The 24327-nt window shown below is 38.6% G+C and overlaps 1 protein-coding gene across 2 annotated transcripts; it reads right to left on the bottom strand.

Annotated features, from left to right (window-relative positions):
* Nucleotides 1-301: 301 nt before the first annotated feature.
* On the bottom strand, nt 302-23465 carry LOC144647064 (serine/threonine-protein kinase TAO1-like). 2 transcript variants are annotated; one of them, XM_078506807.1, is made up of 23 exons: nt 23362-23465; nt 19182-19376; nt 18543-18614; nt 18309-18410; nt 17987-18032; nt 17447-17505; nt 17300-17348; nt 17113-17154; nt 16917-16977; nt 16436-16487; nt 16066-16105; nt 15389-15485; nt 15195-15276; nt 12596-12796; nt 11639-11791; nt 10738-10881; nt 9770-10003; nt 8774-8968; nt 8028-8204; nt 6200-6439; nt 3765-3977; nt 2835-3017; nt 302-2418 (listed from the first exon to the last, which is right to left on the bottom strand). In XM_078506807.1, exons 2-23 carry the CDS (start codon nt 19320-19322, stop codon nt 2143-2145), a joined length of 2859 nt encoding a protein of 952 aa, XP_078362933.1. In that variant the 5' UTR covers nt 19323-19376; nt 23362-23465; the 3' UTR covers nt 302-2142. The 2 variants fall into 2 exon arrangements, with proteins under 2 accessions (XP_078362933.1, XP_078362934.1); XM_078506808.1 differs by lacking the exon at nt 11639-11791.
* Nucleotides 23466-24327: the final 862 nt, after the last annotated feature.

Here is a 24327-nt window from a genome sequence, read left to right as displayed (position 1 = left end):
GCGTTGAAACTGCGGTGCCTGGGTACTAGCAGGATTTTGGCACAACTTGACTCATCCTCGGAAAACCAGGAACAGTTTGTCCGGGCGAAACGAAGTAAACTCGGCAAAAATCGGAGCGCCGAAAGTTCGTAAACCCGGCAAATATCGGAGCCTCTAGAATGCATGATTCTTGCCGGGTTTACTTCGTTTCGCCCCGACTATCAACAGTCCCAGGGTCTCCGAGGCCGAGGATGCGCTCAACTCGAAAATGGCTCATTGGCGACAGGTTACACAGACAAACACAAATCAACAAACGCTTAAAACAGATGAAATAAAATCTTTATTGCCTACTTTTATAATTCAAATTCATTGGCTTAAAATATTTACATACACATAACAGCATCTTAAACCGTTAAGTTCTGTAAGGAAATTCATCATGTCAAGTCAGAACCACAGTACATAGCGTACCCGCATCCAAAAAAAAAAAACAACATTCACTGTCCCGCAACTATGTACAAATCAAGGAAACCATCCCCGAGAATAATGTAGACGCGCTACGACACAATTATATAGATTTTTAATACATATAAATACGCATAACAGTAAATTGTTTAAAAATGATCTTTTCTTTAAAAACTAATTTCCACTAAAAACAAGCACAGAACGATGATTTAACGTCAAAAAAGTTTAATAATTCATACGTAATTTGGGATTTCTTTTTAACATTTTTATTTTGGGATGAGGGGAGAAAAGTCTTGTCTTAACAAAGGAGTTCGGGCCAGTTGGGCAAACCATAAAGGGGAAAATTTTGTATCATGATCCGGAAATCAATTAGACTACTCTTCTAGTTTGTTTTTAATATTTACAGGACTAAAGGAATGGAGAATTTTTCACTGTGAAAGCCCTGATGTCCAAAAATTCTTACTAATCTCCACAATTTTATTTCAAAAGAAAAAAGTCGGGATAGGAGAATTTTGACTATATATTAAGACAATTTTCTTTTGATGATCAGTTGATTGATTCACTGGCCTGAATGCTTGACTTTGTACTGTTACTGTATTGCAAAACTCTAACAACAGTCTCTTTAGTACTATGTAATAAGAGCCTTCAGAGACGCGTTCACAGGGTTCCCATTTTTCTCTTACAAGAGATAATTCCAGTTCACAGGGTCCCCATTTTTGCCTCTGGCGTAGCCAACGCCAAGAACTCGGGGAATCCTTTCAAAAGATTGGCACAAAATAGGCAACATGATTTGATTTCAAACAAACTTCAAAACCAAGCAAATCTAGTACAATCAACAATCAAACAAAAGGAATTGAATTTGAAGTAGTTCAACATTGACTGGGAATTTTTTACTTTTTTACTGTACAAAAATAGACAACATACATCTGGTGCAAGTCGTGTCAGCTATTTTTTTTAAAAACGCAATTATTTCATTTAGAAGCGACTTGCACGAGGTTAACTCCAAATATATTAGCTAAAATTACATGACTAAGCTCTTTCATATGCTCACTTCAATGCATTACCAAACCGAACATCGCAACATATGGATCGATGATCGCTTTTGCTTGTGCACCGTGAAAGACTTCCGGTTGAGGACTGTTTGCAGGCAACGTCCGCCCTATGGACTTCCGGTTTGAGACACGAAAGCAATAAAGAAATGCCAAACACGTCTTGGAAGTCCAATAACATCACACAACAGCGCAAGTTGGTAATACAACAATCACTCGGTGTTCGACAGGTAAACAACTTTTCATTCGAAAGAAGGTTATTTTCACCTTGCTGTTCTCAACCAAGAAATCCGTGACAAAACTCCACGTTGCGATATGACGTGACATAAGCACAACAAATCACGGTAACGCATTCAAGTGTCATGTTCTCCTTGACTTGTCAACAAACACAAATGCATTCTCTGGAAGGCCACGCCACTGGCGAGTTCGCGCGCGGATACCGCGCAAGAGAAAAAGGACACGCGCGATTGTCCCGTGGACCAGACGCCGACAAACCACGCTCGATAAATTCCGTATAGACTTTGAAAAATGTTAATATTACTCTCATATATCCGTCACCGGGGATATATCCACCAGCGAGCGAATCATTGAAATTAATAGTGCTGTATACTTCATATTATAAATTGGAAATGACTGCTGCCTGTCACTGGCGCTATACCCGCATTGGACCAGCACTGACACGTAGAGCGTCACTACTCTGTTGTTGAACCACTGTGCCGTTGTTCTCTGTGCTTCTTGAGCTGGTCGTGCTGGAGTTACTCACGGTGCTGATACTGCTGGTACTCCTGTGTTTTAGCGAGAAAGTGTTCGGTCCCGCACCCGAGTTCGAGTTGGAGTCAAAATCTTCCAGCTCTCTCGCGTGCTTCAGTTCTAGTTCCTCTTGCCTTTGAGCTCTGATGTCCTGTAGGCGGGTGGTTTCTTGGAACATCTTAGAAAAGAAAAAAAGAATGCTTAGTTAACCTATTACCCCGTGACAGGCTGAAGCCACGACCCGCCACAGCTCCCTTTACAAAACTAACCGTTAATTTCTTTGAAAACCTTGAACTCGATTGGGCAGCTAAGTGGAATTTATGTAGGTGTACACGTTAAGTTTTTCCAAGGGGCGTTACTCTCTTTTCTGGCCAATACTTGTTTGTCACGCAACGCTTCTTTGTCACAAAACACTAAGTTTTGTCACGTGGCGCCGCGTGACAACCCAAATAAAGGATGCGAAGTAATTTGACTGCAGGTAGATCGTTTTAGGAGTTTTAAAAGACGGACCAAGAATTAAAAACATATTGAAAATCTGCTAATAACACGGCATGTTGAACTGTAACATGAATTACCACAAATTTTACAATGTACCTTTTCTTCCAACAGGGCCCTTCTGACGGAGACCTTATCCTGAAGGTCCGCCTCCTCGCGCTCGTGCTGAGCCCTTAGCTGCATGGTCTGTTTACTTTGATAGGCACTCAGCAATTCCTGTTCTTGTTGGAGTTTGATTCGCAGTGCTTCCTGTTCCCTTACTTGGTTTTCGTCTAGCTTCAACTGAAAAGCGATAGCAAACAAAATAGTTAAGTTAGGAGGGTGAAAATAAAAGGATTAGAAGATAAACAGAGTATTATCAGAGAGAAGGAAGTCCATTAACCAGGGGGAGGGGGACTCTCATATGAAAGGGACGGAGATACTTGTTAGAAAATTTGAATTAAACCCCTAAAGGAAAGCAATCTGGGCGTGGCTCAAGCTTTTTTGGACCCCTTAAGATACAATTTTTCATGCCAGAATGTTCTATCCCGCCAACACAGTATGAAAGCGTCTTTTTATTTCATCACATACAACCCTAAGCAAGACTTTGTCAGCTAAAAATGTTTAACATTTTGTCCTGAGCAACCTGAGCGAGACTAAAATCCGTAATTTACAACCCTAAGCGAGACAACGAGCATCCCCGTACAGTTCATATGGGAATACACCCCTGGGACAATAAGGTACTTACTACATAGTGAATATATGAAAGACATTATGTGAACAACAGTATGTCTTTCAAATATTCACTATGCCATCTACTTTACAGGCAGGACATTAGAACCAAACATTGACCTGCTCCCAACGTATCAAGGCTTCATAGCTCAGTTGGTAGAGCAATACACCGGTATCGCAGAGTAATGGGTTCAAATCCCGTTGTAGCCATAATTTTTTTTTCAGGCTAAAAAGCAATTGCCTAAATTGCTTACACACTGCGAGGCCTAAATTGCGTACACACTGCGAGAATCACATCATTTATTTCAAAGTACTTACTGTTTGTCTTTGGAGCATTTCAGAAATACTCTGATCGTACTGCACAGAGAGGTCCGCCATTTTTCTCATCTTTTCCTCGCGCAGCTGCTTGGTGAGTTCCTTGTGCCTTTCTTTTGGTGCTTTCTCCAGGATCTGTTTCTGAAGAGCTTTGTACTGCAGCGTCTGTGTCTTGAGCGCGTTCCTGTATTGTTTCTTGATATGCATTTCTCGAGCCTAAAGAGATCAAATCACTGTTAGCACACAAGACACAATGGAGGAGACGCAGTGATACTGCACATCAGTCAATAAGTATTTCGTCAAAACGTCTTTTTAAAGTGTCAAAAAAATTAAGCCACTGCAGTGGTACTATAAATAAATAAACAAAGATTGTAAATAAAAAATATCCCAACTGACAGGAGGCTGACCAGTTGGCTATTAACAAAGCGTGGAGGAGTTGAATTAAGGTGGATTTCCACTGTCGCGTTTTTGTTTACGCACGTTAACGCGCGTAAAAATTATAAACGTACGTAAAATGAAATTTTACGCGCGCGATTACGTGCGTCGAATTTACGTTGTCCAAATTCCAATGCCACGTTTTTTTTCAGGTATTTGCGCACGTGACGCGCACGTTTACGCACGTAGCGATTTTGGGGGTTTTGAAAAAAGTTGAACCGAGTTCAACTTTTTTCGCGGCTGTCTGCGGTTACGCAACGATTTACCCAATCATACTTTTGGATTTCGTCACATGACACCACTTACCATGTGGAAAACCATTTTGTTTTAAAACGCCCATCGATTTACTTGGGAAAACATTCAGATGTAGAAACACTTCTCATCGAGAAAGTCTTAACATTTCAAGAAATAATCTATAGAACTGGCTACAGAACCAAATTACACGAACGCAGTAGTGAAAGAAAACGCCTGGCGTCAGGTCACGTAGGCTTTGAACCGGGAATCCGGGAAGGTCGCCTCAAATCTTTTTTTACTTGATGGTGTGTTTCGAAAGTATTTATAAAATGCCTCTTGGTCATATTCACGCATTTCTCTTTCTAGCGTGTGGTACAAAGTGTTTTCATGGCAGCCATGTTGGAAGAGTCAAACAACAAGATATTTGCATAAAAATGTTAATGATTTTTTTCCAAAGGAAAAACAATTTATTGTTTCACTCCTCCAATATGGCCGACAATCACGCACTCTATTCACCAACTTGATAATTTAGTATGGTGGGCATTTACGCACGTTCAACGCGCGTAAAAAGGAAACGCTCTTTATTACTTTTTACGCGACAGTGGAAATTTGCCTACGTATCTTTTTTTACGCACGTTTTACGTACGTAAAAATTTACGCGTCAGTGGAAATCCACCTTTAGGCACCATCGAACACAAATCCATCTCGTGGCAGGGAAGAGGATTTTAACCTGGGGTTACAAGTCTGGTGCCATAACCACAAAACAACGCTCGCGTCCTCCTTATTAAGCTTGATTATTTTCTCCAATAGCGGCTGCCGTGAAAATGTCTTGGGGAAAGCTCTGAATTACGCGCACTAAATTAATTGTCGACCTTCACAGTACCGGACGGTTTTTTCCGTACCATCTCAAATCCCCCCCCCCTCTCCACACATCACCTCCGCTTTTCTCTTCTATGGTTTTGAAGGACGCTGTTCAAAATAAGAGACGTTTGTATGGATTTTGAACCATGTTTCAAGGTTCATAACTTCGTCTCTGTTCATCCTAAAAACATCAAACTTGGTCAAATGACGAATCTCACCGTGATCATGTGGTGGTGTCAGAATACCGATTGCTAAAAATTTTAAACTTGCCCCAGTTCCCTGTGAAACTTGGGAATGGCCAATAGGACTGGGTAATCGGCACCATACGGTAATACCTTATTACATGAAATTTTCGCGACACGTTAGCGAATTTCGCGATTCCAAAAAAATCACAAAATTAAAGTGACGAGAACAATGTGCCGCGAACATAACATGACACGAAAATTAAGTGACTCACAGTATGTCAATAATCAAGAAAGAATAAGTTAAGTATCATTTAAGGAAGGAGTTTTCAATGTAAGTGAATGTTGTCGCCAATTGACTCAAGGACAATTCAATAACTCATGCACGTACAAGCATGTCCTACTTGTAGACATTGTGAGAACTGCTCTGTTGTTGCTGTTGCCGAGATTTAGTCCCACCCTTGCGTTTTTGTTAAATTTGACGTTATTGTTCCTTTAAATAAGTCATTTTGTTTGATTCAAGGGAATGTTAAATAACATTGTCAAGGAAATGTAAATTGGGTCTGACTCAAAAACGCGTAAATAAAGTGATTGAAAATACAATTTTTTTTTACAAAATTGCGAAATTTAAGTGTCGCGAAATATGCGCACCTCAAAATCGCGAAATTAACGTGTCGCGAAAATTTCATGTAATAAGGTACATCAAAAGACCACAGCAACCCTTACCTTGAGTGTCTTGGGCTGCATTTTTAGTTCAAACAGATGTTTTTTTCTAAGCTCCATCTCTAATCTCTTGTTATAATCCACTTGACTCGTCCATTCTGTTTGATGCTGGTTCTGTTGCTGGTCTCTCCTTAATCTGTGCACCGCGCTCAAGTGTCTGAACTCCAGATCTTGTGTGCACTCGTGATGCCTGATCAGCATACTGTGTGAAAGTTCGTTTTGGTTTTCCAGCTTGTTCATCTCCTGCAAATAAAACGTAATGTGAGACATGCACGCTATAGGCCTGAGGGGAACTCCCTAAGAAATGGACTACACAGGGAGGCTTAGCCTGAAAGGGATATCTGGCTGGAGGTAACTTATTGCTACTTATTTTCGCGGGATTAATTTTCGCGATTTTCAAAAAATAGCGAAATTAAAGACCCGCGAAGAAAGGTTCACGCGAAAAATAACGACGCGAACTTTAATACCAATATATATATATATATATATATATATTTCGTTATAATTAATCAACGTTACGGTCAGTTTACTACATCCACATAATCAGTATCTTGGTAGAGTCGCCAATCTAGCTCTACTTTGTGATAAAGGAACATGTCAAACTGTTTTAAGTTTCAATTTGTTATATGGTTTTGTTCGTTGTCACTGGAAAATTAAAATCAGTTGTGCCAATTTTGAGACTTACTGTTTGTTGATGCAGACCAGTATTTTGACATTTTCGCGAAATTAAGTTCCTTTACGCGTATTTTTTTTTACCAAATCGCGAAATTTAAGTCACGCGAAATATGCCCGTTCCATTTCCGCGAAATTAAGTTCCCGCGAAAATAAGTAACAACAAGGTATATAAAACAATCATGTTCTGTGAGACAGGCAGGGAACAGGCTGAGGGGTGTTCCCTAAAATTTACTAAATGGGGAGGCTCCGTCCGAAAGGGGTACCTTTCTCAGGCTGGAGGTATATAAAACATTGATGTACAATGAGACATGCGGGTATTGGCTTTGAGGGGTTTTCCTGAAATGGGCTATTCAGGGAGGCTCCGCCCAAAAGGGGTACCTTTCTCAGACCAGAGGTAAATAAAGGATAGCGTTTTCACTAGTTGAAGTATGGAAATGGGTAGGGAAAACAAAACTAACTGTCACTTGGGTATTTAAAAGGGCCTTTCAAAATATCTCAAAAAAAGACACACCCAAGGGCTGATTCATCTAGGTATTTTAAGGGGATACTCAATCCAAGGGTATAGAAAAGAGATGCAGTGTTCTACTCTAGGTATGTAGCCATACCACTTTCCGAAGAGTTATTTTTTCTGTTTAAAAATATATATGAAAGGGGGTGGGTTTTGGACTCCGGAGTGGAGCCTTTCGATGTGAAACTTTGTTGAGTTACCCTCCATGTGTTATTGGGCGATCTTTGCTTGGCCTAAGTTTATTAAAAATTAAATTTAATTGGTAAGCTTATACCATAATTAACCTAAATCTTATTCCTCTCTGTGTTAGAAGGCGCATAAGGTCATTTAAACACGATGAATGGATAGCGTCTGTAACAAATATTGAACTATAAATGCGTTCAATATTGAACTAGTTATTTCCTAGATACCGTAAAATTCCGGATATAAGCCCTGGGCTTATACAACTTCGTAAGGGGTTTTGGGTGGGCTTATAAGTGAAGGGGCTTATATCCGGGAGGGCTTATAAGCGGAATAAAAAAACGTTTCGAAACGAGCCACGGGAGTGTTGATCGAAATATGTTTATAAGTTAAAGACGCATAATAGAGCAACATTTAGCCCTGTTCAGTACTGTCATCCGGTAGAGGGGGGAAGTCAACCATTCTTACCTCAGTAAGCAACACTTTTTCCAAGTTCTGCCGTTGTAATAGTTGTTCTCGGCGAAACTTTCTAAGTTCAGCATTGCGCACAATGTCATGCTCGTGTGACTTTTCTCGCCTTGCATTTTCCTGGGCGGCATGTAAAGTGTCCTTCCTTCCCTGATAGGACATACGGTTGCTCTGGTCCTGTGAAAGGAATTTAAAACATCCAGGAATCTGAAGTCCTTCTTGACTGTTAACACAAACTGAAGCAGTTCATGGGTAGGGTCTGGGGCCCGTTTCTCAAAGGCCCTGAAACGTTTTCACACCCGGAAAGCCATACCAAAAATCTCAAACCTTATGATTACAGGGCTGTTTTATTCACATATTTTTATTATGAACATAGGTTCCTTTCATACAAAGTTTCAGGCCAACAAGGGTTCGTACTCTTTTCAGCTTTTAAAATTCCATGACTTTCCATGACCTTTTTCATGACTTCAATGTTTTTTATGACCTAAATTTGACCATTTTTCGTAAAATTTTCAAAAATTATCTTGATTTCGAAAACTCTTTTACCCTTTTCTTCAAAAAAATAACCTGCTAAATTCATTTTGTACAATCAATACCATATTCCATGACTTTCCATGACCCACACTTAAATTCCATGACTCCGGGCCTGGAAAAATGATATTCTAAAATCCATGACTTTCCAGTTTTTCCATGACCCGTATAAACCCTGAGATACCCTGTGTTGAAGTCACAACAGATATACAAACCTTTTTCAACTGGCTCTTGGCTGCCTTATAAGCTGCCTTCTGGTCAGAAAGGAACATTTTCATGTCGTTGTCGTGCTTGTCTTTGATGTGTTTAAGAAGTCGCTTCTCATCGGCTGTCATCTGTTTCAGCTTTTGCTCCATTTCAGTTTTTTGTCTAGTTCTTAGTTTTTCCAAGTCTCTTTCAAACTGGTGCACCTAAAAAATGACACACACGTGAAGATGCTACACATTTAATACTTCTACTTGCAAGAGTAGATGTTGTAACTTAAAACAATTTGAATTTATTTATTGGGATTTACTTTAAAGAATTCAAATTGCTTTATGTAATTTTCAGAGCATATTTTCAGGTTGAAACCGATTAACCCAGGTTGGAAACAAATTTAACACGAAAGTCAATTTGACCTACAACATAGATACGTTCAAAGCTAAAAAGGAAATTGCTCAAAAACAAAACACCACCACAAGCAAGTTACACCATACTGTAGTTAGCATCACACTAAGCTTTCAGTCGAAAGGTCCCACACACAAAGACACAAACACAGCTTGGGTTCACAAACACAGTCACCTTAAGCAGCATAATAAACAGTACCATAATATGAAAGAACCACTTAAAAGCTTTCAGTTGAATGGTAACACACTAGGGTTTCATTCACAGACTTAAAAGTTAGTGCCCATTGTTCAGCACAATAAACAGTACCACATGAAAATGTGGCTCTATTGTTTTCATTTGAATGGTCATACATTAGAGTTTCATCCACAGACCTGAAGCCACTTTGTACAGCATGATAAACCATACCACAGGGAAGTACAGCTCAGTAGCTTTCATTTGAATGGCCACACACTAGGGGCTCATCTACACACTTAAACATTTGTACCACCTTGCACAGCATAATAAACAAAACAGCAACAACAACAAAACCGTAGCACAACACCAACCCTGACACAGAAATTCCTGTACTACAGTGTAAGGAGAAATAGTGTTGCTCAGACATGTACCTGTTGATCATATTCCTTGTCAAGAATCCTGCGGTGGTCGTTCATCTCCAACTGCAGCCTGGTCTCCAGTATCCGTACTTCCTTCTGATGATTCTGTCGCAGTTTTTTGTAGATCTCCAGCTGATCTCTCATCTCATCTCCTTGCCTGTTGTGCTCCTGATGCTGTCTGGCGATCAGGTTTTGAGGGCGAATGGTGGCAAACCTGTCATCTTCTTCACGGTTGTGCTGCTGCATCTAAAGAGAAAACGAAGGAATTAACTTATATTAATAATAATCTCAGTCCATCCACACTGTGATTTGGGCATTTGATCATTTTTTACATACATGTATAATTTGTGCACTATAAATATTAAGTTATTATTATTATTATTATTATTATTATTATTATTATTATTATTATTATTATTACTGTGGCAACTAAAATAAGAATTGGCCTCATGAGAGAGAGGTAAAACTTTTAAGTCACACATCTAACAATACTTTGACTGGATGTACACCATACAGTCCCTAGGGGCAGAATAACTGACTGTTTTAGCAAGGTGGCAGTCTGTATGGATTGGTGAGCTGTCTAGCAAAAAATAACCTGGCCATCTAAGGAGGTGGTTGTTAGTAGAGATATGACTGTATTAGTGAAGATAACAAAAATGTTTTGCCACAAAAAAACAAAACAACAACAACAACAACAATACTCCCAGGGGAACTTGTTTCATGGTTCGGTTAAGAAAGGAATGATACAAAACCTCATAGAAAACACAACAACTGCTGGTGGAGCACATAGAAGAGTGAAAACAGCATTGCACAGAGCACATGATCAGACCATGTGTAAAATTACTGGAATGCATTACAGCATTACATTACAGAACTTTCTGCCACAGGAGAAACTGGCTGTTTGATTTATCCTGACTCACAGAAGATAACTAAAGAACTTAAGTTGTTCAACAAGAAATCTACATCTTACAAAAACTTACACTGATAGAGTTGATTGCAAAGGATGAACTTCCAGGGGTAGCTGCATCACTGTCTTGCTCAACTCCTTGCAGGCTGTCTGTACTGCTTGCCACACTGGCTGTACTACTCACACTTGCCTTCTTGGTTTTGTCAAGCTCGGCACTCTAAAAAGGAGGTAAATAGTACCCAAACATTATTAGTCATTTTGTTTTTAATTATTATTGGGCAGGTAACAAATGAAAAAAAAACAAACAGACAAACAAACGAGCAAAAAACAATGGGAGGGCCACACCCCTCAATGATCACGAAAAGGAGAACTGGAGGTTATTTGTGAAGGAGATTTATGGATCTAATCTAACCCTTAATCTTATCAGAGGATAATTCTATCCACTCTCAGCTTATTCACCCCAAATGTTACTAGCAATATCTGACATGCAGCTGTAGCTAATAGCTTATCACTAATGTTAAGGTTTAACTATTGATTTAACACACTCAATATTTATTTGTTTAAAGCATGCAAGAAGAGCGAACAGAGTGATAGAGGGAGAAGAATGTGAAGTGATATAAGAATGAGTTGACTGAGTTTATGGTGCAGTGCAAGCATTAGTGATTCATGAAGATGTAAAATGACTGTTATTTCCTTGGTATTGATAAATTACCAGCAAATGATTGTTACTGATTAAGAAAATGTGTTTTTCATGTTAAACTGCAAACCATTTTGTAGAAGATAAGCAATTGACCTTCAACGAGTTCAACCATGCTTTTACATGTATCAATGCTGCTTATTTTCTTAACGACAGTTAAACTTGACAAAATGTTAGAAGAAAATTTAGGGAGAAGTGTGCAAGGTAGAGAATGATGATGATGATGATAGAATTGTACGAGGTTTGGATGTGCATGCAACAGATGTGCAGACAGAACCTGTGCAGATTTGAAGTGAAGAAATGACGATGACGAAGATAACGAGTCTTCAGAGAATGCCAAGCTGTCCTCAGATGCCGAAGGCCCATCCCCCTCCTCCAACACCCCATCAAAGTTTACATGGCATGCTGATGTGGGGACAATGTATAGAGACTGAAGTGCAGATAGGAGAGAGACAGACAGAAGACCTTTAGTAGGCTGAAGGACAAGATAACTACAAACAAATTTTCTCTACTGGTTTTCCATGCATGTCTCTAACACTAGTGGTGAGAATCTGGTAAAAAGAGCTGACTGAAGTACATGAGCAGGTGAACGAAAGTTAAGCACCTTTCCCATCTTCAACTTACATGAACTTGCATAAAAAATACTTTATGTTGCTTCATTTAGCAGCACTTCAGTTATGCACATGCAGATGTTTTGTTACTGAATTTGTTTATTGTCCTTGCATTCAAAACTCTAAAGACAACTCGTCACCTGTCGTTTTTAGTTTATGATTACCTTACCTAAAAGGAGTTTATTTTATATCAAACTGCACATGCCTGTATTGTTTAGATGCCGTGAAATTAAAGCCACACATTTCGTTCTTGATGAAATTCTATGATAACAATTTTATCAAAAAAAAAATGATATTGCAAACAGATAAAATCATACTTTTCCTTGGTTCCTTTTACATGCACTGTATACTAACCTCACTATCCAATCACAATGCAAGTCTGGCTTAAACTACACTTAGTCTACTATTTTGTAGTAAGTTACATCTTAGCTTTAAACTGTTTTTTTTTTTTAATTAATGTTACCAAAATTATTAGTGTGTAAAACGCTAGAACGACTGACACTGAAATAAAGTTTACTTCTTCCACTACTGTGTTCAACAACTGCAGTTTTGACAAAGAGGTTAATATTTCATGTCCAGGGAAACTGAAAGTCGCCCACACAAATACAACAAAAACAACTTACTGCTTCTGACTTATCATCCTCGTCTTCTGTCTCAGCTATTGAACTGTCTCCTTCCTCACTTAATTCTCCCACAGGATCACTCATAATCATTTTCTTCATTTTGCGATAATTCATATTGTCAAGAGCTCTGACAGCTTGTTTTGTTCTCTCAATCAGCTCCAGGATAATACCTTCTTGCCTTGGTTGTGATACAAATGGATGCTGATGATAAACCAACAAGAGCTCTTAGAGCTTACAACTGCGCTGGTCTCGTGAGCACTTTAGGGGAGCCATGTGGGGGAACAAAAAATGCACCCCCTCCCCTTATCCCCTTTACCTGTGTCGAACAATGTTGCGACTGACAAACAAGATGGTATAAAGAAAACACCTTGCGTGACATTTCATGGTTGACTAGTTCCATCCGAAATTAAACATTTTTCTTATATGGCCATCCCAATAAAATGTTTCGTTTCCCATCGCCCGACCGACCCATTTTTTTCGAAATGTAAAAAAAAAAAAAAAATTCCAGATTCACTTGTCAAAGAGGCAAGTACTTTAATTTACAAGCACACGATCTTGTTTGAACTTGTTTTATTAACAAAATTGGTATGATGTGATGTCCTTGTCATTAATAAACCAACGATACTAAGTTTTTCAAAGGCTGTTTCGTGCCAAGGGCATTAACGATTGTTCCAACATTCTCAGCAAGATGACTGAAAAAAATTTTTCGGTTCTGCATCTCCTGGCTTCTTAAATGAACCCAGACCCCTTAACGTGTTCATTCTTTTTTTTTTTTTGCCCGACCGACCGACCCACCATCACAAGAGACGGGGCGATGGGAAACGAAACATTTTATTGGGATGGCCTATGCTAATGGTGGCCAAATTTAATTCCCACGATCCTGATCCGTGAAACAAAAAAGTCTTTTAAATCAGCATCCAGTGTTGTCTTGCATTACCGTTTAAAGATTGAATAACCAGCTCCGAAAATGGAATATTGGAGCAAATAATTAAATCAAATTTGAGAAGAACACTAGACCTGTGTTTTGCTGAATGGGAATTCCCCGGAGAATTAATTTATCAATACGTAACCCTTGCAAGTCAGGGTATGTTTGTCTCAGTAGTTTTCCATCAGATTTCAGAAATCCTATAGATGACAGAGCTCCAAAAATAAATAACGCTAAAAAGTCGAATATTTTACACTTAACATGCTAGGTTTAGACCAGAGGATTTGTTTAGTTTCCGTTTGTAGCAGATTTAAACCTTTCAGAGCATTGCGTGATTCTTGCCGATCAATGCCTTTGAAGTAAAATTTTACGCCAGCACATTCCAGGACACAAACGTAATGTAAAAAGAAGCTCTTAGAGCTTACAACTGCGCTGGTCACGTACCACCCTAGGGGTAGCTATGCGGGGAGCATAAAAAATGCACCCCCACCCCTTATTCCCCTTTATCTCGTCAAATAGTCGACTGAGCATTTGATTCCCGATGTTCGCTGGTCCCCTCCTCCGAACAACGCTCAGCGGGTTTTCGGGCGTACCCCGTCTCTCACTTGTCCCGACGAACCCTAACCCCTCTTTCGGTTCGTATAGGCGGTTTTAAAACTAATTTGTGGCTTCATGGTTGACTTGCCGCGCGAATTAACTCATATCATCTGCCGCTCACGACTCTGGGTGCAGGGTTCCCACCATGGTATAAGTCAGACTTTGAGGTTCTTTTTTCTAAAGGAAAAAAAAAATTTGAGTTCAAAAGGATGTGTGCTGATATACCTTAAAAATTACGTACTCGGGTCTAACGATCGACTAAACTTTCATTCAGATTCTTTTCCACCATCGTAATGGTATTTATTCTATCTGGCCCGCTAAATTATTCTTGAAGCGTGGAAATTTAGTATTTTCCATGGACTAAACGCTTCAAAATGGAATAGTTAAATAAATATTTAAAAAGAGAAAAAAGAGAAATTTTTCATTTGTTACTGATTTGTAGCTTCTAAACATTACGTGACTTCAAGCTCGACCGAGTGGAGGTCTGGGACAGGTCACCGACAAAACTAAAAAAAATAATAATAATAATAATAATAAACCCCGTGCAGAGCAAGAACTGCGCAGCGCAGTTAACAAGATAAACAGGTTAGATGGTTGGTGTTTTTTAAAGGCAAAGGTCAGTTGTTGGATAGGTTAAGTCTGCATACAAGCCTAGTGGCCCTTCAGGTCAGGGTTTATCCCGATTTCCGAAGCATAAAGCGACTAGGAGTATTCCTACTCTCCCCTCCTGGATGGGATGCTAGTCCATTGCAGGGTTACCCCCAGCATTAAATTTGCTGGTACCCATTTATACACCTGGGTGGAGAGAGGCACTTTGAGAGTAAAGTGTCTTGCCCAAGAACACAATGCAGTGCCCCAGCCAGTGCTCGAACTTAGACGAATCGAACTGGAGTCCAGTGCACTAACCAGTGGGGCACCGCACCATGAATTGTTTGTAAGAGCTCCACCATGAACATGTGCAATAAAGAAGGCTTTGTCAAATCCTCCTAACAAGTGCAATAAGAAAACACTAACAAGGGTACTAGCAAGGGTACTAGCAAGGAGAATCTGTGTTTTGACAATACATTTGGTACTTACTTGAAGCAGATCCTCAGCTGTGGGTCTAACACCTGGCTGTTTCTGCAAGCATAGCTGTACAAACTCCACAAAGCAAGGAGACCTTAAGTTACAAGAACAAACACATCATTCAGTAATTTGCCAACAGGATAACAGTACTGCAATAATAACTGTAATACAAAACACAACAGTATTAATTTTGTTCTATAGCTTACCAGCTGTCAGGAGCAGAAAGCATTGGAGGATCATTCTGTGCAATGTGGTAAAGAGCACTCATTGCATTCATGTTAAACAGTGGAGGCTTTCTTTCAGCTGCAAGAAATATGTACATGTAATTATATTATGTTATCACTTAGGTCAATCTCGTCCCCTGAGCCCACTTTTCTTTTGGTCAGCACCAAGAGCATGGACTCTGGCCAAGTCAAAGCAGACTTTCAGCCAATCAGCTTTGAGCAGAATAAACTCCGAGTCTGCACACAATTACTGGAAGACTGTGAATTGCCAATCTCATTCCCAGAGCCTGTGCCTTATGGATCAGCAGTGACTGAACGCTCAATGGCTCTCGGGGAATCAAAAACGCGCACACACAATCAAACTGGAGCCAGGAATTCCTGGTTCCAGTTTGATTGTGCTCATGTGCCGGAGATTGTAGATGAAATGAACAAGTGTTCAAAAGCCAATCAGATTTGGCCGTGGTTTTGATGGGCTTTCAGTCTAGCCCAGAGGACTCGATTCATGGTGGCAACCAAAAGGATCAAAGCCTCTGGGGACTTTTTTTTCTTTTGCGCAAATTCATGAATTTTTCAAAAATAATTTTGGAATTCAGGGACCCTTTTGCATTCAATGTACTTTTTCGCACTGAGAGAACCTTATACACAAGACAAAACCTTACCCAGTTCAACACACGTGATTCCTAAAGACCATACATCAACCTAAAAGAGCAAGGCAGAATTAGAAAGAATAGTTGATTGTGTCTTATTTACTTGATCATTGGTACAGCAATCTGCTTTTACTCATGAACAAAAATTGAAGTAGTTGGTATACCTTCAACTATGTCCATTTTTTGCACAAAATGAAAATACATAATAACCTGTCACTCAAAGAGAATTTTATGGACATTGAGTAAATTAATATTGATAGAAAAAAGACAGTGTACAGTAGTTAATTTTTAGCAGAAGTAAGATTTTTGAATTTACAAGTAATTACATTGCAATCTTAAAGATTTCAACTAAAAAATTTATAAACAAGTTCACAAGACACACCTTTCCATCATACTGTCCTTCATCCATAGCTAAGATAACTTCAGGAGCCATCCTTAAAGAGAAACAAACCCAAGATTAATATTTTATGAAAGAGCTCTGATTCTCGTGTGCAACTTTGTTACTTTAAAGTAATTTTGTAGAAATAAATTTGTGAACTCCAGGCTGTTGTTCAGGTGGACCATTGATTGTAGGTGCAAAATGGCATGCTATGATCTTTAGCAAAGTACGAGGACACAAAGGCAAAATAAATCATTGTACAAAGACAGTTTTGTCCAATGGCCCAGGGCTAGTGGATTTGCCTGTTGAGGTAGCTGATTTTACACATCTGTAACAGTTTTGAAACTTTCCAGCTGGCGGAGGAAGTAAGAACACTAAGAAACCCCTTGGGCCTGCTGACACCTAATGGTTCCGCCTTGCACGAAAGACAAGCTAGAAAATCTGTTTTCTTTGCAACTAAAGAAAAAACCCACAAGTCTCTTACCAGTATGGTGTCCCAACAAAAGAATTGGCTGGAGCAGCGAGAGCAGCTGAGCCAAAATCCGCTAAGGAAAAAAATAATCCTTTTATACGTACATGTATTACAAATAATGGTACATTTTGTTTAATAATAACATTGCGTGACATGAAATGTTAAGAAATGCAGAGAAATTAAGTGCAACATTAACTGCAAGCCTTACCTAGTTTGACGGTTCCATCCTCAGTCAAGAGAACATTTCCAGCTGTAATGTGCAACGGAAGAGGAAAAATAAAGATAAAGCTAATTCCACAACAACACTGTCCACAAACATGTAACAAGTTAATGGTCAAAGCGACAGGCAAGCAATGGGGCAAAAAATTTATGATGAACCTTCCCAAAGAGCTTACCTTTAACATCTCTGTGAATTCGTCCATTTCTGTGTAAATATCTAAGTCCCTGCATAAAGTAAGAGAAACATGATCAGGCTTTCAGTGTCTTGGAAGAAGCTGCTAGAGCAAACTGACATAAAAAGTAAGATAGAGTGGCACACTTACCTGTAGAGAATCCTGACAAATTGCAGCAATTTCTACCTCTCTAAGTGGTTTCTTGTGAACTGTAAGTAGAAAGAAAACAAAATGAATTTTAATCTTTCAACTTTCTCGTTGCTCTTGCAGTCAAGCAAGTCTGGATTAGATAATTGAAAATGGGTAAAAGGTAAGTTAAGTCAAGTTTGAGTGTAGTGGCCCATCAGGCTGGTGCTTGTCCTGCTTTCTGTAGCAAGGAGTATTTTTACTCCCCAAGGATGGGATGCTAGTCTATCACGGGGTCACCACCGGCATTAAATTTGCCAGTACCCATTTAAAAAACAACAACACATTACACCTGGGTGGAGAGAGGCACTATAGAAAAGTGCCTTGCCCAATAACACAGCACATTGCCCGGTAAAGGCTCTAACCCCAACCACTCAATCTGGAGTCAACTGCACATTTTGTACACATACTTCAGAATGACCTGCTCCTAAAAATCTTTTTGAGAAGGCTGATACATGTACATGTAAAACATACATTAAAAAAAGACATATTAAAATGGCTTACCTTCCAAAATATCTGACGCTGATCCTACACAATATTCCATAACAAGCTAAAAGAAAAACAAGAAAATATTAGATGTGTACAAGCCACACCAATGTGTACACTTGTTACTGGGTGCTGGCTACAAGGAAAACCAAAAGGATTTAATGTATAAAATAAATACAGTGGCTTGTTTTCTTAGTAAGACAATTTGAAGATTATGGCTACGTTTTCAGATGTGAACACAATAAAAGACAATGAAAGAAATATGTACAATTGTGCAAATCTAAATTTGTAAAATTGAAAAGCAAAGTGCTAAATACAAAAGGTAATAAAATTAGCTTACCCATGCTGTATGATCTTTCAAATGACATCCTTTGTAGCTAATGGTATTCTTGTGGTTACAAAGCTTTAAAAATTTTACTTCTTTCACAATGTCCTGCCATTTCTGCAATGTACAAAATACAGATGATAGTCTACAGGTGAGATTGTATTGATACATTTGTAATTAAAGTGTTAATACACCATTAATAGCTTTACAAAGGAAGAAAATCATAAAGGAATTAATTGTTTGGCTGACCTCACTAGATTGTTTGCCACTAAAGGACATCTTCTTAACTGCAACCACCTCATTTGTTTTGACATTTCTGGCCTAAAAGGAACAATATATAACATCAGTCTAGCTAGTATGGTACAGTGGAACCCCAATATACGATCTTGATATAACGAATCCCGATAGCGAAGTTGTCCCGGCATGTGTATGGGACGGAACCCGATATAATGATCTCGACGATGTAATTTTACTCCCCTTGGCTTATCATTATATCGGGGTTCCACTGTATAGGGAAATATTAATGCATCTACATGTAACTCAAGTTTCTTTTTTTTTTAATGCCAGTTTCTTTTAGACAAGCAGAGGAAATTTCATGTACAGTACATGTTAGTGTGATTATCAATTTGACATTTATAGATACATCTATATGCAATAAGATAAATTATCAATAAATGTATTTTATACATGTACATTGAGTACCAAGGTCTCACAGTAGTTTAGGGATGCAACAATTCTACATCGCATAGAAACCACCAAAGCTGTTAAAAATTGTTTCTTTTTGTACATTTTAACACATCCTCTGTATTAGAAACATAAGTGATTTGTTGTCTGTTTGTGATAGGTACAATGTATATGTACATGTAGCAAGCACAGAACTTTACTTACATAGTACACAGCACCAAAGCTGCCATGACCAATTTCCCGTAGATCAGCGAAAAGTTTCTCTGGGTCTTGGTCGTCAAATAAGCCTGCAGTCTCTGAATTCCTTCCTAAGAATCCTCCCTTACCATGCCCTGATAAGGGCATAGCCGCATCAGGACCCCGTTGTCCACAAAGAAAAGACGTATCCTTGTCTAAAGCCTGGAAAAAAAATATGATACCAACATAAGAGAAAACAAGAAGTAAAACCATCCATTGTGTTTAGAATGATGGTTAGCGAAGGAAATGGAAAATGTTGCCCCTACCTGTCATCAGTCGCAGATTTTTTTTGGGACGGGGGGGGGGGGGGTGCAGGTGCAGTTGTTGCCATCATTTTGAGGTATCCTTTCTCTAACTAAAAAGGTGGACAATGCTATCCGCTATTTTCGGGTGGATAAATCATGACTATATATGTTGGCAAAACCACCTACGCTATCCTCCAGGGGCCAGTTGTTCAAAGGGTAGATAACGCTATCCACCAGATAATTCACTTTCGCGGATAAGTGTTACTTTAAAACAGCCACTGAATAGTGATTTATCTGGTAGATAGTGTTACCCATTCTTTGAACAACCGGGTCCAGATAGTGACTTTTCAATCTTCAGTGTGTTTATGAACATTGCAAGTAAGGATCCTTTATTGAGTGAAAGGCATCCCCAATTTTACAAAATATGTATACCTAGAATTTTGTTTTGGTATAAGAAGTTATTTCTGACTTAAATGCAAACAGCATTCAAATAAATCTCGAATATTCAAATAAATCTGTACTCTATTGTGCCTAACATCTGGAATTAGAATTAATCTCTTCTGATTGATTCAGGCTCAATTTCAAGAACAAAATGTAGTAAATATTGCACACATTGAAAATAACTGGTAGTATGGCTGGGATCATAACTTTAAGCAAGTTAGGCAAATTGTTTTCTAAACACAAAAGATAGATCATTACCTTAAAATAATATGTGCAACATCTGCAATATATTAACTCTGTTTTATCATTCAGTGTTAATAATTTCAGGTACACTGGTTGATACTATCTTTTAATGATAGCTGGTAAACCAGATAATGGTTCAATTCAGCGAAGTTGTTTTTAAAATTGAAAAGTGCAGTATAGTACAGTGCTAAAGTACAAGCATTTAACTTGAAAACAAGACAATACAGGTGAGCTCGAGTACTAGGGATGCAGAGCAGTATTTAATTAAATTCAAGGATCCCTACACCTAATGCAACTAATTGTGAGAGACGCAGGAAAAAATATAAATTTGTAAACAGAGGAACCAAATTGTTCTACTAAAGTAACAGGGAACACAAAATTCCTATAAATGTGTACATAGACATGTACATCTACAAAATAAGCAAGCAATAGGTAAAATGATAGCATGTATATCCGTCCACCACAAAGTGGTTGGACGGTTGTGTAAGTGTATCAACTTGTTGTACTTCCAAGAAAAAAAAAACTCTCTGTAAACAAAACTGCTTCTTGGAGAATGCTGATCAAGTTACAATCAATAAAAAATCAGACAGAATCATGATAAAATGTCAAATACAATTACTTTCAAGTGGACAAGTTATATGAATCAATCACATCTTATCCTGGATTTGAACCAAATTCTCCCACACAAAATAATAGGAAATGCATGATGATCAGTAGGGAGAGTTTTGGGGTTGATCCAGCAGCAGACTAATATATCTTCTCAAGTTACAGTTACCAAGGTTATCAATATCTAACCAAGAACATTGTGAACAATTGGCATATAAAAAATTAAATATTAATAAACCACTCATTGGATTTTGTAAGCATCATGAACAATAAATAGGACCACTTCTGGGAAATTTCAAAACCACAATATTATACAATTACATACAATGAACGGAAATCTAATCATTCAGAAAATCATAAAGAAACATGACCACTGACATGGACAAGGAAACACAAAAGACGATAACATACAACTACGGTAAAGTGGATGACAATCAAACTAACAATACTGTCAGAAAATAGACAAAGCAAATGTTAAATGTCTGTGACTAAGAGAGTTTATTTTTACGTGTCTAAGTAGTATAATGCACAGCTATAAAAGGACACAAGTTAAATACCCAAAGCTTGAAGGAATGGAAAGACAAATTTGAGAAACAAACAAATAAACCATTATGGAATCTGCACAGAATTGGATCTGAGTCATAACGTGAGTGTGGTGAAAAAGTATGTAAGGTATCAAATTCCGTATCCTGTAAGAATACGATTACAAAACTTCTAATGAATTGGGCGCCTATTATATTAAAAATACCATGAAGTTTAACAGTGATTTGGCCCAATATGACTTTTAAAACTACTGAATGTAATTGAATATTTACTTAATTCCTTCTAAATGCACCCTTGACACTGTGAAATTGTAATTTATAGGGTACATGTACACGCATGCAAGGTACATATGACATATTTCTTGCACATAAGGGTCGCTAAGAAATTTATTGCCCAGACACAGGGATGATAAACTAATGAGCATTGATTGCAGTATTGCTTAGTCTTTTACACAGCTATTATTAACAATAGTATTTGAGACTGTGTGTTCTTTGGGACAGTCAAATTCTAAACATTAAAACCACACATTTAGTATTTTGAAAAAAAAAAAATCTATGACAAAACACATTTCACTTGAAATACCTCACCAGGAATAAAATTACGGATCCCAGTTGTATTGCTCAGCTAAACAACACACTTACCCCGGTAGTATCAAAGCTGTGTGTAAGATGACATCATCTAAATCTTTAGCACGTACAACACAATGCTATGTTTTGGTAGGCGTGCTTAATTATGGCCGAAAATTGTGCTTATTGAATACCAAGGTAATAACAACCGAAAATGAAGCACGTTCGAAAGATATTAAAATCTCGCATCACGATCGAAGGGTACTTGTAGCTTATGAAATAATTTTGGAAGCCATCAATGGGCATTAATGTTGTGATATTAATCGCAAGAACGACGTGCTCCTATCTCACTCGATGCAGGCATGTCAATTTTCAAGATCACGACAATTTCGAGGTCTAAGAACTATTTAGCATTGTGTTATATTGCTTCCTCATTCAATAAAGTGTAAAAAGAATACTCACACACGGCATGCAGACTATAAAACTCTACGGCGGCTTTAGATTATTTCAAATAATCCTTTTGTCCTCTTTCACCGGAAATTAATCGGTGTAAATCGGTGCAATTCTCGTATTCGACTCTCGTGTTCTCCCTAAGTGTCACCAATGGGTAAAAGTTTGCGGAATGTTCGTAAACACCTTCGTCTAAGATGGTTATTTACGTCTAAGAGACGCAAAAGGAAGGGGGGCGATGACAAAATACCTTCAAATAAAACAATTGCGATTGTCGACACTCGCTCCGGAGAAGAAAACCACTTTGTGGTACGCATACCGGACATTCAAAAACGCATATATCTCACCCTATTGATTCAACACTTGCAAACTGACAAAAAACGATCAAAAGACGTAGGTGATTTGCCCTTAAATTCGCCCTAGAAATAGTCGATGAAACGTCTTACCGTATGAAGAGTTCCTAAAAGTAAAACAACGAAATATGCCGATCGTAGCGACGTCTAAAGAGCCATAGGGGTGCGCCCGAACATGGCCACTCACTTCCTTGCGAATACAAAAGCGAACCTAAACAAACGGTCTCCGCCGGGCAGAAATATTTCTAGAGCATGGATCAAGCCGAAACAACTCCACAAAACTACGCCATTGGGATTGTCTCGGGCGAAAACGCAAGATGGTTTAAAATCACGAGTCCAGCTCGCCTGATCGCTCAATAAACCGTCCGGTAGATTCGCTTTCTTACGCGAAATTTCAGTCCTCGACAGAACATACAAGCCGCTTCGGCTCTACAGCGGGTCGAGTTACAGTACTGCTGTAAAAATGAAGAGATGAGGCACAGACCTTTTGTCAAATTTAAATCGAAGAGTCCACCTTCAGTACACAGCTTCTTCAGCGAGATAATGCATGTGATCGGACGTTACAGCACCACACTACAGCCGAAACCATTGTCCGACGGATGTACAGCCAGCGAAACGAAAATTGTTTGCGTTTCACGCTTGGATATCACCTTTGTTTCTTTCCAAAATAGAGAACAGTAATACTAAATCTTAAAATTACCTCTTATCCTTGATATCCTTTCAAGAATCTTCATGAAACACAACAAAAACTCACGAAATGCTAATCACTCCCAAACATCTCCCCAACAACATGGCGACTTTCTTGCTCCTACGCTTGCGCATGACGTATGTTGATCAACAATCCCGGCATCACCCCTACTGATTCCCATGTCACGCTCACGGGGGTGGACAGGAGTGGAAAACACATGAAAACAGCATGTCTTTTTGTTTTCCTTTGAAATTCTGTAAAGTTATAACTGACCCGTATTTCCAAATTTTCTGAGAATATTTAGAACAAAAATTTAAAAGTTTTTTTTGAAGAAAATCAGTTATTTACAGGCAGAATTCGTCTGACAAATTCTTTTTTTCTTTTTCACTGTTTTTCCCAACTTTCATAGGGATTACTGCCTTTGTCACCCCTTTTAATGGCTATCCTAATCAATATTATATCTTGGCTATGAAATCCTTGATTTTGTAATATTGGTGGGGTCATAAATATTTTTTTTTAAAGAAAAAGTTTTCTGGCTTCAGGTTAAGTTTTTAGTTAATAGGCCTTATTCGTATTCTCGGTATTGGACTGGAACTAGCTTGCAATGGAGGCTCATGCGGGGGAATATCATTAAAAACAGCTTTATGTCATTTGCATTTGAAAAGATTACCCGCATGGGCCTCCATTGCAAGCTAGTTCCAGTCCATCCAATACCGAGAATACGAATAAGGCCTATTTAATAATTTTTATAGGGCCTCAGAGTGTTTCAATAAATATACAGGGTGTTGATTTATATGCTCTCATCTGATGGTTGCCTACAATTATTCCACGAGCGTGCATTGGATATGAGATGATAGGTAGCCAACAAGGTGCCTAGATGGCTATAACGATCTCATATCCAACAAGCGTGAGTGGAGTAATTGTTTTATTAAAAACGCCCATAGAATTGAAATATTTTAGCTCCAAAGTTGTTCTCGT

Source organism: Oculina patagonica, chromosome 3, assembly GCF_052425735.1.
Source record: "Oculina patagonica isolate OP01 chromosome 3, crgOcupat, whole genome shotgun sequence".
NCBI lineage: Eukaryota > Metazoa > Cnidaria > Anthozoa > Scleractinia > Oculinidae > Oculina > Oculina patagonica.
The sequence above is the reverse complement of the archived record's forward strand: the minus strand, read 5'-3'. Positions and strand labels throughout refer to the sequence as shown.

Bases quoted from the DNA above. Each gene is read 5' to 3' on its own strand.
- LOC144647064 (XM_078506807.1), bottom strand. From the start codon at position 19,322: ATGCCCTTATCAGGGCATGGTAAGGGAGGATTCTTAGGAAGGAATTCA. The intron at 10,004-10,737 runs GTAAGTTTTTGT...TTTTCTCTTTAG, and splicing joins TTGCAATCAACTCTATCAGT to ATGCAGCAGCACAACCGTGA. The intron at 8,969-9,769 runs GTACATGTCTGA...GTCATTTTTTAG, and splicing joins ACAAGGAATATGATCAACAG to GTGCACCAGTTTGAAAGAGA.